Source organism: Anopheles maculipalpis, chromosome 3RL (genome assembly GCF_943734695.1).
Source record: "Anopheles maculipalpis chromosome 3RL, idAnoMacuDA_375_x, whole genome shotgun sequence".
Classification (NCBI taxonomy): domain Eukaryota; kingdom Metazoa; phylum Arthropoda; class Insecta; order Diptera; family Culicidae; genus Anopheles; species Anopheles maculipalpis.
Genome location: NC_064872.1, coordinates 39,757,454 through 39,773,303, shown reverse-complemented (window position 1 = coordinate 39,773,303; position 15,850 = coordinate 39,757,454). Strand labels below are relative to the sequence as shown.

General features: G+C 45.7%; 2 protein-coding genes across 2 annotated transcripts in view; one reads left to right on the top strand and one right to left on the bottom strand.

Moving 5' to 3' along the window:
- The window catches only part of LOC126565731 (protein brawnin), a 402,985-nt gene that overhangs the window by 382,593 nt on the left and 4,542 nt on the right, over nt 1-15,850 (top strand). The gene's annotated exons all lie outside the window — the stretch shown is intronic.
- Nucleotides 13,811-15,770, bottom strand: LOC126564324 (protein arginine N-methyltransferase 5). The gene has a single exon (XM_050221329.1). The coding sequence runs from the start codon at nt 15,768-15,770 to the stop codon at nt 13,884-13,886; it is 1,887 nt and encodes a 628-aa protein (XP_050077286.1). The 3' UTR covers nt 13,811-13,883.

Here is a 15,850-nt window from a genome sequence, read left to right as displayed (position 1 = left end):
GTAAGGCGAAGGGGATTAAATGAATTATGTTCGCCTGCGAAAAGGAATGGAAAAACGATTAACGGTGTTTATGTTTCGCGGAGGTAAGATGCTGTTGGCGTCTGCTGGAAAAGCTCTGTCGATGGTGCTTTTCTTCCAAGGAAGAGAAATAAATCTTACTAATATTAACATACACGAGCCTGAGGTGTACCGTGTAGAGTAATTGCATCTTGTGGAAGAGATGTGGCTTAGAGCTAATGGAAAATGATTGTGTAATTTAATATGAGCAACAACAGAGTTCAAGTGAGATACACACTGCCGGCAGAAGCATGATAGTACGTTCTATAAACAATCAAATGAATCCCACCGATCGGCAAATAATTGTTTGAAGAAGGTGTAAAACAATGCAGTAAGAATGTTGATCAACACGCTCAGATGAAACATATGTTGTTATTATATCATCTGATTGAGTTTATCAAATGTTTCGATTTCATTTCGGATTTCGGATAATTGAGGTTGAGCCAAAAAGAAGAACAAATGACATGCAGGTTTAGTCCCTTTAACATTCATTTGTCATTATGTGACGACTTTGAGACATATTTTGAACTTCGAAATGGATTTTCAATAAGAATGTCTCGCAAGGACTAAGTGTCACAATACTGTCAAGCGTCAAGGTTGAACTTGAACAATACAAAGGCATTCTATATTGTCCAAGATCTCACTCGCCCATGTTGGCGTGCTCTTTTAAAGAGCACGTCGTCGTGACATGGCCCAGTCAACAATATATCTCCAGGAAACTCGGTCCCTGGCTGCAGCTTCCCATCCATGCTTCCATCCATCTTCACTTGATCCATCCCACGAACTCGCTCTGCTACCCGACACCCGTGCCGATCTGCTACCGTCAGGATGTCCGGTTCTTCGTATAGCTCAGCAAGCTCGTGGTTCATCCTTCTCCTCCACACTCCATGCTCGAACACACCGCCAAAGATGGTCCGGAGCATCCGACGCTCAAACACGCCAAGAGCGTTTGCATCCTCCGCTGGGATGGTCCTAGACTCGTGGCCATATAGGACTACCGGGCGAATCAGTGTGCAATATATCTTACATTTCGTGCGATCTCAAAGTCTTCTGGATCTCAGCTGACGGTGAAGGCCGTAGTAGGCACGATTCCCCTGAACAATGCGTCTCCGGATTTCGCTGCTGACATCGTTATCCAAAATTACGACAGTCCCAAGATAGCAGAACTCCTCTACTATCTCGAGGATGTCGCCGTCGACTAATACGCTGCTTCCCACTCGGGCTCTATCACGATCAGAGCCTCCGGCAAGCAGGTATTTCGTCTTCGTCGCATTGATCATCAATCCAATTTTTGTTGCTTCACGTTTTAGTCGAATGTACGCCTAACACACCTTCGCTGTCGTCTTGCCAATGATGTCAATGTCATCCGCGAAGCCAATAAATTGAAGAGATCGGTATAGAATTGTGCCACGGATATCGTTGTATATCCCTGCGCTTCATATAACACCTTCCAAGGCTATATTGAACAGTAGACAGGAGAGTCAGTACCCTTGCCTCAGACCCCTGTGAGATTCGAACGATTCCGACAGCATGTTCGATACTCTCATTCTGCACTGCACCCCATTCATGGTGGCCTTTAACAGCCAATCTATGGTATCGTAGGCCGCCTTGAAGTCGATAAACAGGTGGTGCGTAGGGTTCTGGCGTTCTCGGAGGGTCTGCCGAAGAGTGAAGATTTGGTAGGTGGTAGATTTGCCTCCAACAAACCCAGTTTGGTAGCTGCCGACGAAATCTGCATCAAGGGGGGCAAGTCTGCAGAACAAGATCTGGGGCAGAGTCTTACAGGCGGCATTAAGGACTGAAATGAAGTTGGCACAGACCATCCTGTCGCCCTTTTTGTAGACTGGGTGAATGGCGCCCAGTTTCTACTGCTCCGGTTATTCTTCCTGTTTCCAGATGCTCGTGATCAGCTTGTGCATTTCGACGGTAAGCCTCTCCAGTCCCATCTTGAAGAGCTCGGCCGCCAGTCCATCACTACCAGCAGCCTTGTTGCTTTTAAGCTGCTTGATGGGCTGTTGTTGCTGCTGTGTACCTGCTGCTGTTGGCTTGTTCTGCTACATGCATCAACCTCTCCTGTCTCTGCTCCGTTCAGGTGTCCTTCGAAGGTGTTCAAGATCTAAAGTCTCAAAATAAGGTTTCAGTGTTCGATTCGTTTGCAACCAAAACGAATTAAACTTTCTTGTGTCTCAGACTGTATATAAAATAATAAAATAAATAAATCTTAATAAAGAAGCGGCCATAGACATGACAATAAACCGGGAATTGTTCAAATAAATGCTGTATGCTGAAAAACTCTATTGCCACGATTGTATACTGATACTTGTGTAGGTTTTCCCAATATTAATCATTATCTTTTGATGACACAGCATGTGTCAATAAGTAATCGGTGAACCAAAAGGTTTTTTTTTCATCTGCCTACACTACATAAGGGATGTGCGATTAATCACCAAATTGAAACAAAACTGTAATATAATCAATCGAATTTTCCTAAAGAAAGAAAAAACTATTCAAACTGGCTTGAAACTAATTTCTAGCACAACACGAAACCAATTCCTTTAAGCCGCACGTTTCACACCAATTCATTACGACCCTGTTCGGATGGATTTCAAAGTGTTTTCATTACGTACGCCACCAGCATACTAGGGGATCTATCGATGGATTAAATGAGTTTCGATTCTATTTCCAAAAAAAAAACACACAAAACAAAAAGCAACCCACACACGCGGTACCCTTCGATGCGTAACACAAACACCGCTGTGACGGAAAACCGCCGAAACCAACACGTGGGATATCCTCTGTTACCCTTCCGGTTAGAACATCCGCCCACCATTCCCGGGAGCGTAAGCATGGTCCGATCAATTAACCGCTCAGGACAGACGATATGGGAAAGGGGTGTCCATTGTACCGAACCCGCCCATGCGTCAATTGACGAAGATGTCCTGCGTAGGTATCGTGTTCGGAAACCACCCGGAAGCTTGCTCTAGTAAAAGGGGCCAGGAAATGTGCAGGCAAAAACAAAACTCCGGAGCTTAATTAATCCGTTCTAATCAGTCAGCAAATCAATCAACGCCGTTGTCACGCAGGGAGGAAAATTAATACAGTGTTAGCAGCAGCAGCAGCAGCAACAGCCGTACAGTGTTGTTGTTAGAGCCTACTGGACCCCTGGACAAGGGTACGACGAACATCGATCGAATTCGGGATCGATTCAGGTCACTTTCCCGATGTGTTTGTAGTTCTTGCTTTCACTGGGGAATCGTTTTCGCATGTGAAACCAACGGACGGTTCAAAGTAATGCGTACCGGTGGTCGTTCCCTTGTTTGGCCGGAATATTTTCTATTTCAATTTTGGAAACCCCGGTGTCTGACGTACGTATAGAAAATAACAACTCTTTTTAAACAAAACCCAAAACCCTTACAGTTTAGATAGGATGTGTATAAAGTGTTCAGTGAAAGCAACATAACTGCATCCCCCTGTTGGATCTAGTCGGTTTAAGTGTATTTGCTGAAGACTTACGCGTCCGGGGAACGTAAATCAAAACAACTACTAGTGACAGCTCCGAAGGTTGATCGTGAACGTGGGTGCGTGCATGTGTACATGTGAGAAAGGAAAGGTCAATCTTCGGCCTACTTTCAAGATGAAATTTAGTTATGGGACGGATAGGTTTTCTCAGTACTTGATAGAGGGGTCTAACTCGCCTTTTAGAAGTGGTTGCTATTACGCAACTTGAAGGAATTGCCACAAGAAAAGTTCTAGTTGAAGTAGAAGAATTAGAAAATAAATATAAAACGGAAAAAATTCAAACAGATCGAACCCGATTGGTGTAGTAAACTTGTACACATAAAAGCAATACAGTAGCGATCAGGAAGCTGTCTGTGTGTATATGTGTGTGTGTGTGTTTCCCCGTTAGCTACTCAATCAACCTCAGTCCATCCGACGATAAGATTTGTCCCGGGCAACCTTGGTGGGCAGAACCTCAGCACAGCTGTCTACAGCAGACCAGGACGATTCGCGCACCACGACAAACAAGCGAACCGGTTCGGTAAACATCCAGTTCTAATTAAATCCGATCCGAAACCCGCTCGGCACCTTCGTGTACCGGACGGAAGTGATGCGCGGTGATTAACGCTCTCATCGAACACCGTGTGCCTGTGCGATGTTTGGATTGTGAGTTTCCTAGAAAGCGGGTTCGTCGCATCCCCAGCTCCCGACAATTTCCACCCTATCGCAAGTCACCCCCCCACCCGGTGTTGTCGTGATCAGCGTGAACGTGAAGTGATGGGGCGGAACGATTTATAATGACTATATCTTAATTTTCACCAAAAGCTGTTCCGCTGCTTCCGCTGTCATGCTTCGGCAAAAAGAAAAAGCTTTCAGTAAAGTTAACCAACAATATGTATTGCTATTAGAAAGAGCGTTTATTGCGAACGGTAAATCAGGTCGAAGACTTTAAACTTTACAGCTTGTACACTGTGCGCGCGAATTATAACGCACATTTCGTACGGTCCAGAGAAAATGGTTCCGTTTTATGTGACGTTTTCTTTGCGTCACAATATAATTACCGTCGCTGTAAATCGTAAAAATGGTTTCGGAACCAATGATTCGCTTGAAATATTGTAAATTAATTCAGCATCTCTTTTTGTTGTGTAGCGCAACCATCAGCTACTGCCGAATGCCGTTTACAACCCCTTTTTAATAGTTCCATGCAGCGTTCGAGCGTTTGCCAAAGTTGGGTGTTGTTTATTTGTATGCGTTTGTACGAAACACTCGAACCAAAAACCTTCTTGGAAAACTCATAATTAATTGACATTTTTACACTGCCCTTTTTCTGGCACAACACAAGAGCACATTGCGTAGTAGTGGCTTGTCGCGAGCGTAAACATGCACGTGTTTTGTGTGCAGAATGAAAATGAGGCATCATCTGGAACGTAAAAATGGTCCATAATTCTCCATGGCGGTGGTTATGCAGGTGGTGGTGGGTGATGCTAGGTTTGGAAAATGTCCCTACCAGATACGGTCACGTTTGTGGGTTGGGTGGTTTTGCGTTGGAATGAATTTGCAGTGTGCATTCGCACTTATTTTATGGTTAACAACCAACAGATCCCTTGAGGCTTTATGTATAAAGTTTGCAACGAAGTGTAACTAATTTTTGAATACATTGAGCTAATTTAAGTCTATTTGAATGCATATAAAATGCTATAAATAAAATAAGGCATATAGTGACAATTATGGCATTGAAAAGTTTCGTTTGGGGCTAACAATCTTCATTGGCGGGTTTTTAAATACAATGGTGGTGGACGGCGTTTTGCTTAAAGCCTTCACTCATCTGACCACGCTGTTTCAATGCTTCTCCAGGTGTCACAAACTGTTGTTAGAGCTTTAGAGGATGCTTATTCTTTAATTGAACCTTCTAAATTATATCAAAAACAATATATTAGTGTATTGTATTGTGTGTATGAGCTCGCTTGTCTCCTATTCAACTTGGCGCTAGAGAGGGCCATCCGTGACTCGGAGGTGACCATCTTCGGGAACCATCTTCTACAAATCAATCCAGATCCTGGCATACGCTGATAATATAGACATCATTGGTCTGCAGCTCTCCCAGATAGCAGAGGCCATCCAATTGATCGAGCAGGTGGCAGATGGCAGCAGAAAGACCAAATTGATGGTGGCATCTTCAGCGGCCCTACTAAGAAATCCTGAATTACGTGGGGGTGATGTACGGATAGGTGATCGCAAATTTTAATTCGTCCAAAACTTCATCTATCTCGGGTCAAAAGTCAGCACCGAAAACAACATAGAGACGAAGTTGCGCACAAGGATGCTGGCGGCCAGTCGGAGGAAACATCTCACTTTAAAAACCCTGTCGCGACGGTCGAAGCTGGGACTGCATCGTACTTTATAGTCCCAGTATTCACATACACCTCTGAGACATGGACCCTGTCCAAAACAGACGAAGCCTTCTTAGCCGCGTTCGAGAGGAAGATGCTCAGAAGGATCGTTGGCCCCGTATACGTGGAAGGACAATGGAGGAGCCGCTACAACGACGAGCTGTACGAACTGTATGACGACCTCACCAGGCTCCGATGAGCTGGCCATGTCAAATGCATGGCACCGGACGACCCAGCTCAGAAAGTCCTTTAAGGCCGTCCATACAGACAGAGGAGGCGTGGTGGGCCCAGATTGAGGAAATCATCCGCCATCAAGGCCGAGATAACGGATTGGCAAACGATGGCGCGGGACCGTGAGCGGTTCCGGACTCTGCTACGGCAGTAAGTAAGTAAGTAAGTATCTACGAGGAAATTTATCCACGAGGAAGACAAAAAGCTTATGAAAATGTAAAACTGAAGTACATTTTCTTTTTTCGTTGGAACTGTATTACCACAGCAAGAGGCCTTGACTTGTTATTTCAGGACCGCAAGTTCTACATACTAGCATACGATGTGTACGGGATTCGATACCCTCAACTCTCATGTGTAGATTGCCGCCGCCACTTTATAATAATTTCGATGATGGCACTAGTTACCGTGGAAAAATGCCAAAAATGCTTCAAGTCGCTACATTGCTGACGTTACTTGATGATGCTTCTAGCGAAAAATAAGATGTGCTCACTTTAAACCTAAGAAGCACTCATCAAGACATTTCGAAATTACGGGAACGGCTAAGCATAAAATCCTCGGAATACCAACTTTGGTTAAGCATAAAAAGGTGATTCCGAAGAATGCTAGCTTGCGGTACCTAGTTTTTAAATTAGTAAAAACGTACCTAGAAACGTTACGGAAATTTTACCACGGTTACGTAGGAGGAACCAACTTCGTTTCATAATACATGGTCTCACGGTCTTGCAGATTCAGACGTCAGAAAATCGTTAGACTCGTCGATAAAACAATTTTTTGATAAGATAATTGGCATGTTTCAAAAAGATAAACCTTAACGTCCGAAAAAGTGGTTGTTACTAAGGTGTTCACTTAGTATTAGCATTCCCTGCAAAGGAGCACATTTACAAATTTAACACAGCTCAAGATGTAAAGATTAGAATGCCAGTCTGGTCACGTTACTGGAACCACATTTATCATCCACCTGATATCTAAATGCTGTACAACGCATACCATTTCATCGCGCCAGTCAATGGCAGTTGATTGATCTGACATTTGCCCAAACGTGTGTAGAACATAAGGTACGCGTCAGCTCGTTGTCGGAAAACTGCACCCCAAGTACCATGATCAATGGTGTTCCGTAATTATAGAGCACTAGCCAAGGGATATAATTAAATCATCATCACACCAAAACGCTGTGCCGCCATCGCCGCAAGCAACTAATCGGCGACGAAATGCCAATAAATCAAAGCCATCTCACCTTTACAGCATTCGAAACGGTCGCGTCTTACCGCATAGGGAGCATTTAAAACGCAACGCTCCTAATGATTGATGTGCTGCCAGTTACGGTCAAGCTTTGATCGATTTGTTTATGTGCATACCTACGCTGGTGCTGTACACAAGTGCACTTGCAGAATCCGCTGTCCGTTGTCCGAGGCTGTCGAGGTGGCGGATGTAGAATAGTTTCCACTAAGCTTACACACTACTCTACACTGGCAGCTCAATTTTTGCGCAGCACTTCACTCACTAGCAATCTTGTTGTGCACACACTGCTGATACTCATTTCCTGTTTCATCTGCCCGCTACAGGACTCGGAGTGAAATTAATCAACAAGTTTCGCCACGACGGAAAAACTTTATTTTCACTCTCGAGAATCGTGCACTTACACTAGGGACACAACGGGTTTGCCACCAAGCGGGAGAAATTCACTCGCACTCTTGGACTTTGGAGGCGTCGTACTTTCAGCACGGAATTTGAGTAACAATTTCACTAACAAGATGAAACCAGAGGACCATCTACCATGCAACGTATCCGCTCACTCGGTACAGTCGGCACTGTCGTTGATGCAACCCAGCCCAAAACCACCGAACACGATAGGTCTAGAGGTTCGATGCAAGACCCGGATGGCCGGACTTGGTACATAAATTTTCACCAACTTTAACACACCCCGCACAAGCTTTCCAGGAGGGTCGTGGAGGTTGGGGTGTTTCGGCGCGAAACGCAACACAACGGAGAATGCACTTGGGAACGACGGATGCACTGTCACGGGATGTCTCGGGATGTTCGTTAGATCGCTTTCGGTGCGACGGTCCGTTGCAGAACTTTCGCTGAACAACAAGCACTACTGAGGCCAGTACGCTCAAACGCTTCTTCTCTCTCCTTTCGAGAAGTTCATTATGTTGCATTTAATTATCCACTCTCTATTTTACACTTTCTTCAATAAATTTTCCCATTTCCAATGGATCTGGCAGGTGGTTCGCGGTTGCACGTCGTTCCAATTTGACCTCCGCTGGGAAGCGGAAACACCAACAATTTACCAATGTGGCCTTGCAGCTGCACACTTACACACAATCACGCACACACATACGTACACTACACTCAGGAACTGACAGAAAGAAACCGTTGGGGACTGCCGTTGCACTAGGAAACTTTACGGAAAGCACTTAAACACGGGGCAGCACAGTTAATCCTTCACACCTTCTGCTATTATTTTGTGACTTTCGTTCTTTAAATGTTGCAAAATGACGCTCTTCTTTTTATTTGTTTGTTCGCACAATGCACGTCCGAACGTCCGGAAGAAAAAAAATCAAACTTTTAACACGCTTGACGACCACGTTTTTGATCACAAAATGCACACACCCGTTCACTGGAGCGCATTGTTTTACTATCACACGTCTGATAATGGTGGAAGTTTTGATCCAATTCGTGCACACGTCTGTACATACAAACAATTGGAACGGACAGTGGGACACAGATGGGTAAGAAGTGTTAATTTCTTTTCAATTTCCCTGTTATCACTGACCGCCTACCGACGACACGATACGACTGTAACGGTCCGACCGATACGCGTTTGTGTCGGTTCGAGCTTGCTACCGATGCGTTTGTTTGTTTATCGGAGACTGGACGGCTCGGCAAAATCGTGCCTTCATTCAGGAACGCGAGGATCATCATTACGCCGCGGGCCCTCGGATTCGGATCGGAAGCCGAATATAACTCACGCCACCTCCCGTCGCTCCGTGTTGTGGCATCCGTTGGCGCCCTTCGCATCGCTTCTTCGGGATGTCTCGGGAGAGCGACAGGATGCATGCATGCGTGCACGGAAGACAGGGAGAGCAGAGCGTGGACCACCGGAGAGACTGTGCCGGAGGAATGTCCCAATCCCCGAGAGCGCAGACACGGCTTCCGAACAGTTTTCTGAATGATGATGATGCTGATGATGATGATGGCAATGACGGGGACGAAACCGAACACTGATTCACGATTTTGATCTCAAGCTTGCGCGCAGCATCTCCCACGCGGTATGCACTCGCTCACGCAATCGTTTGCTGGTTTGCTCACTCGCATTCGTCCGTACACGATGTGGAAAGCTTTTTTCCTTATTTATTTACTTTTTTTCCTTTTCCTCACCATCACCAAAGAACCGCTCTCGTACGTATCCGGTTCGGGAAACTCACCCCCGCTCCTAACCCTCTCCCACCCCCCCCCCCCCCCAACCACCCTTGGCCATCCTACCACAATGATAACCCGTGCGGCGTGTGTGTGCATTCAGCAATTCAGGCGCCACCAGGCCGCCGCTTACTCTTGCACATCGGGCGCTCCTATTCCTGCTGGCTACCCACACACGGACACACGATCCATCCATCGGTTTTGTGCAAAATACGTGTGTACGCGTGATACGAGCTCCGGAACGGCATGATAACACTCGTAAAGTGTTGAAATAGCACTGTTATCCATTATCAGGCGCAAACGTTTGCCCACCGGTTTCAGTACAACCAAGGTATCACTCAGGTCTGATCCCTTGAGTTCCGGGACAACCCTAACCAAACCCTTGACGTATGTGTGTGTGTGTGTGTGTGTGTGCGTATGTCTGGCCTTGGTGAGTCGTACGTGCGCTGTATGCTTTAAGTATATGCAGGTTCCCGGGTTTCATTCAGGCGTGTCCCCGAGTCTAGTTCGCAAACGGTGTGCAACATGAGAATTACTACTTCTTTGGTCGTGAAGCGTTACCGGGACCGTTTCCACGTCATCATCATCGCCGCTAGTCGTTAGTGGTCGTTGTTATCCTTATCGGTGGCAATGTGATCTGATTGAAAGTTGTCCGAAGGATGAGTGGCCAAGAGGGCTGAAATTGAGATTAAAGTTGTAACAGGAAGTTTAATATCATTCAAAAGCGTACGATCAAATCTTTTTTAGCGCAAACTTCGCTTAATGATGATTTGATTTAAACAACAGAGTTGTACCTCCTTGCGTGCAGAGCGGCCTGGAAGTGTAGGCAACAGCGGCGCCGGTCTTCAAACGGCAGGACCGAGGTTAAAATCCCATGCGGACCGTCCCCCCGTAGTGAGGACTGACTAACCAACTACGTGGTATCAGCAGTCTAGTAAGCCATTTCGATGGCCGACATGACCTTAGAGGCCGTTAAGCCAAGAAGAAGAAGAAGAAGTTGTGTCTCCTTATATTTTAGTGTTTCTACTTGATGCGCCTAATTGATATGAACCTTTTGGACCTATGTTAAGTACTGTTTTTAGGCACTACACAATAATACATTTGTTTGAGTTAGAGGAGGTTTTTACGCTCAGATCGGACAAGAGGATACATTTAAACTTACGATAGGAAGTTTCAGTGTCCTCCATCATCACCAGTATAAAGGAGCAAACGTCAACTCTGAACTCTTTCTTGGTTATGCTTAAATGATCCCAGAAACTTTGTGTAGCCTCACGCCAAGGCTTAATACAGATCGGGTGAGGCAAGCTCATGTGGCGAAGGACTTCGCGATTGAGTTTGATGAATCGCTGTCGGAGAACTACCAAGCCGATGTCCCTCAATGACTACTGGCGTATGATGGAGCACAGTCAGCAGCAAGACGGTCCAGCGCACAATAGGACGCGTCGCTGGCTAGATCCGGTGGAGTCGAACTTATCGGAGATCATCGGATGCAATCATGGATGGAAGACTGTAGCCCTAGAACGAGTTTAATGAAACCGGATTTGTGCCATATCAGCACTACGTGCTCAACCTTGAGTAGGACAAGAAAAAGAAGAAGAAGATCAAACACAACTGCACGCAATGGAGTAAAATAGACAAAGTAAATAAAGCAGTTTGAGTAGAGCCGTCATACTAAGATAAATAAATAAATAAAGCAGTCCTTCTGAATTGCATTTCTCTCACTCTCACGGTTCAATCATTACATCAATTTCAATGTTTATTGTCTGCGTTCCCGGTCTCTCAAATTCTCAATGCAGTTGATTCGTAAAGGGCACTCGTTCTGGCTCATCGTGTTTCACTAAACTTGGCTAAATGAGTTGCTGAGGTCCCAATCAAATCAAAAGTGCAGGAGGTGGAGGGGGTTGGAATTGCAACAAGCTAAGCCGGGCCCATAACATGAACATGAGAGGCCCCGAGTACGAATCCCTACAACAAACAACTTCTTCTAGGTTCCTAACATAGGGTCCATGTTACGAGGAAACTGTCGGATCAGTAGCCAGGCAGCCTGCTCCGCCCACCGTTAGATTCGCTACTGCTTAGAAATAACCCTCTAAAGTATCCTTATCTTAACATACCATATAATTTCGATGTTTGTTATGGCTTACTCTGAGCCATAGCCTTAGCATTCTTAGCATTATGAAATTACCACTTAGATCCGCGTTGACCGGTCAGGTTGTTACTAAAACATTGGTCAATAGCTTAGATTCTAAAATTCATTGGAAGCTCCTTATCCTTCCTGATCGAATCTCTCGAGGATCGCCGCGCTATACATGAGTCACAATTTATTACAAAAAATCCCTTCTTTTTATTTACAGTTTAACTCCTGGTCCTAACAAGATCATCAAAACATGTAGTTCTTTATTGAAGGACCAGCTAGAAAAATTTCCGGCCATTTAATACTAGATTACTAGAACGGTCTTCTTCTTCTTGGCCTGCTCAGGATAAAACGCGTCGCGTCGGCTTGGCCAGGTCTCCAATCAGTTTCCAGGAAACTCGGTCTAGGGCTGCAGTCCTCCATCCACGGCTGCATCTGATCTCCGATAGGATAGACTCCACTTGATCCAGCCAACGAGCTCACTGTGCTCCTCTACGCCTCTATCAGCACCGCCAAACAGCTCAGCTAGCTCGAGGTTCATTTCTCCTTCGCCACACGCCTTTCTCGCACACACCGCCAAACATAGTCTTTAGCACCCGCCGTTCGAAATTGACGTCCTCCGTTAGCATAGTCCAATATTCGAACCCGTACAGCACTACCGGACGTATCAAGGTGCGGTAAATCGTGCATTTCGTGTGTTGTTGAAGTCTTCTGGATCGCAGAAGTTTGTGGAGTCCACAGTAGGCACGATTCCCGTCAACAATGCTCCTTCGGATTTCGCTGCTTACGTTGTTGTCCGAAGATACGATCGTACTAAGGTAGCAGAACTCCTCTACCAACTCGAGATCGTCGCCGTCAACGGATATTCTGCTTCCGAGTCGGGCTCTATCACGTTCAGAGCCTCCGGCAAGTATTTTGTCTTCGTCGCATTGATATTCAATCCAATTCTATTGGCCTCGCGTTTCAGTCGGGTGTATGTCTCACACACCGCCTCAGATGACCTTCCGATGTTGTTGATGTTACCCGCGAAGCCAAGGAATTGGGAGATCGGTTGAAAATCGTGCCTCGGTTGTCCCCGCCCGCATGACTCCCTCCAGAGCGATGTTGAACAACAAACAGGAAAGTCCGTCTCCTTGCCTTAGAACCCGGTGAGATTCGAACGATTCCGACAGCATGCTAGAAGCTCTCACCTTGCACTGCACCCCGTCCATAGTGGCCTACGGAAGTGAAGACTGACTATTCAACTATGTGGTATTAACAAGCCTAGCAAGCCATATACATACATGGCCAGCGTAACCTAGCAGGACTTCAAGTCAAGAAGAACAAGAAGAAGATTGATATTTTTCATTCATTCAAATACGAAGCTTAGTCATCATTTCTGGAGAATGGTCCGGATGGGATTCGAATCCCGCTGTTGCCATTTGAACATCGGCGTCGCAATCGCTACGATCACTGGGCCTTTCTTTTTTATGTTGTTTTGAGAGAGGGTAAGGCATTAAAAATGCATAAAATTGATAAGGTAACCGACCAAACACATCCCTAACGGGACCACACATGCCGATGCAACCACAGTAACCGAGGATCGGAGAGGTCCACTCCTCGACCTCTCCGATCCTCGGTGAGCGCTGAGGTGCGCATTACTAATTTTAAATTCAACTTCTCTTGCATTACTCTCGTTTTATTTCTACATGTCACAATCATCGTTCCATTCCAAATAACATGCTTGTTATTCACTCATTTCTCAATCTTGCTTATTAAGGTATAAACAATGTAGCTTAAAAAAATTTGAAAACCAATAACAGATGCTAAAAATAGTACTAAATATTCATGTATCAATCAAATATTCATGTTAAACATTCGTGAATTGAGTAGTACGATCTGTTAAGAATCAAGTATATAAGTCCCATGCTATCTGACTTATGTTTTACTCATAGATATTCGTACAAACCAGTCAAATTTGGTTTTCTTTCGATTGCAAAGGAAAGTGTATGATTTTTTTTCTTATATACTTTTTGAAATTTATATATAGCAAGATACTTCAAATTGTTGGTTATTTGAAATCCAAACAAACAACACTTACTTTTACTTCTTTGAAGCGATAAAAAATACACCCGCTAATATGTAACAATAATTGTCCTGAGGTAATGCATGGTTTACAGCCAAATCGGATGTCCCCGGCCATCAATATTGTGCACGTGCGTCACGACCGGTGTACTGAGACACCACTCGTACCACACCTTGTGCGATGCGACACAGCGCCAAAAATGGACCGTTATCTCGTCGCCCTTCTTCAACTGTACCGGATCGGTCAGAGGTATAAACATCGAGAACCAGGACGCCAATGCCGCAGTATGCGTAAACGGATGAATGCTCAGCACGATGTCTTTGTACAGTACCGTATCAAAATATCCCGTAAAACCGTTCATCACACAATCGAGCCTAGCGCGGAACTGTACCGTCCGGTATCGACTGTTATCGATCGGATCACTGTCCTTGTTCGGATGGACGAACACAAACAGCTCTTTCGGATCGTCGATGTGGTACACGTTTTTCTGATACGCCACGTACATCTGCTCCATGTGGCGGGAAGAGATTACTCGATCTTTCGATTGCATAGGGCGATCCAATGTGCGCACCTGATTGTAAACCTTCGAGGTAAAGCACGGATTTATGTAGGAAGTAGATTGACATGGTATGCTAATTCCATCGTCTTTCAGGTGTTTTTGTGCCCCGTCGAGACACTCCGGCGAAAGTTCGTTGTCACCGAACGATCCGAGCAGCTCGGACACAAGAATGTCGGCCTTTTCCGGAGGATTAAATTCTCGCATATCGGTCGATATCAGCTCCACCATACCATCCTGCCAAATTTCATTGATGTGCGCCTTCAGCGTGACAATCGCGTTTGGATTTTTCTCTATAACGTACACCTTCACCTTGCAGCCCGTTGTCTTAGAAGCGTTCAGGGCGGCACGCACCAGTGGCCCTCGTCCGCCACCGACTACCATAACGATCGACACCCTCGTTTCACGTTCCTCCTTCGGTACTCGATCAAGCAAAGCCTGTTCGATGGCATTTTGGTAGAAAATGTACTTTACAGGATCATTTTCGAACACTTCGTACGTTACAGAATCCAAATTATCGTACAATGGTTGTAGAGGTGTCTGAGCATAGTCCTCGTACCCTTGCGTTGGATCTTTAGCGAATCGCTGTTGTATCAGGTGCTTGATGTAGTCCACGTAGTGGGCAATGTGGCCATCGGCCGGGTTAGCCTTCAGTATGAAATGACAAGCAAACGTTTGGTAAAACTGTTTCAACAGAGACTGATGCGCTTTCGACAGTACTGGATAATTTTTGGCATTCGTCAGAAAAATGTTGGCCGGTACTACGATGACATCGATCGGTTCACCCAGCCAGCGATAAATTTCATCCTGCTTCGGTACGTCTGCCGTCAGCTCTAATGCTACCTTTATAACTGCATTCGCATCTGTGTGTGTGCGGAACGTATTCCACCATCGCCACGGATTGTCCACTTCCAGTTCCTCCTCGCCAACGATGTCACGCCGCCAGCTGTTTTGCGTAAGCTTCGGATTGGTCAGTGGCACTTCTACGAGCAACGTTCCCTTCGATACGCCACAGCCAACAATTCGTGCAAAATTGGTACAGTTCCCATTCCTCAGCCTAGTGTACATGTACCCATTCTGCACCAGATGCTCCGCGAAGGACAACTCCTGTCGGACGGTACGTTCCGCCTGTCTCCGGATGCAATCGATCGGTGAGTCCAGATCCAGATTGTCTCCGATGCGACAGATCACTCTGTTGAGCCATTGTGAGGAGGAAAGCAGCAGATCCGATCGCGTAAATTGCACGTGCTTCGAGCGGAGTGGTTCTCGAACAAACTCTCGCTCGTAGTTCCAGTGCACGATGGGTACGGTAACGGAGCTACAGTTTACCTTGGCTGCATTTTCGATCTCCGTCACCAGATCGCAGGCCGCGTTCAGATATAACGATACCGAGGGGTTCACTTTGTGTTCCGTTGCCATGGTAGTAGAACAGCTGGAGGTAAAAGTAAAAGGTGAGTGTTTAGAAAACTTTTGGCTTAGCAACTGCAACAACACGAGCC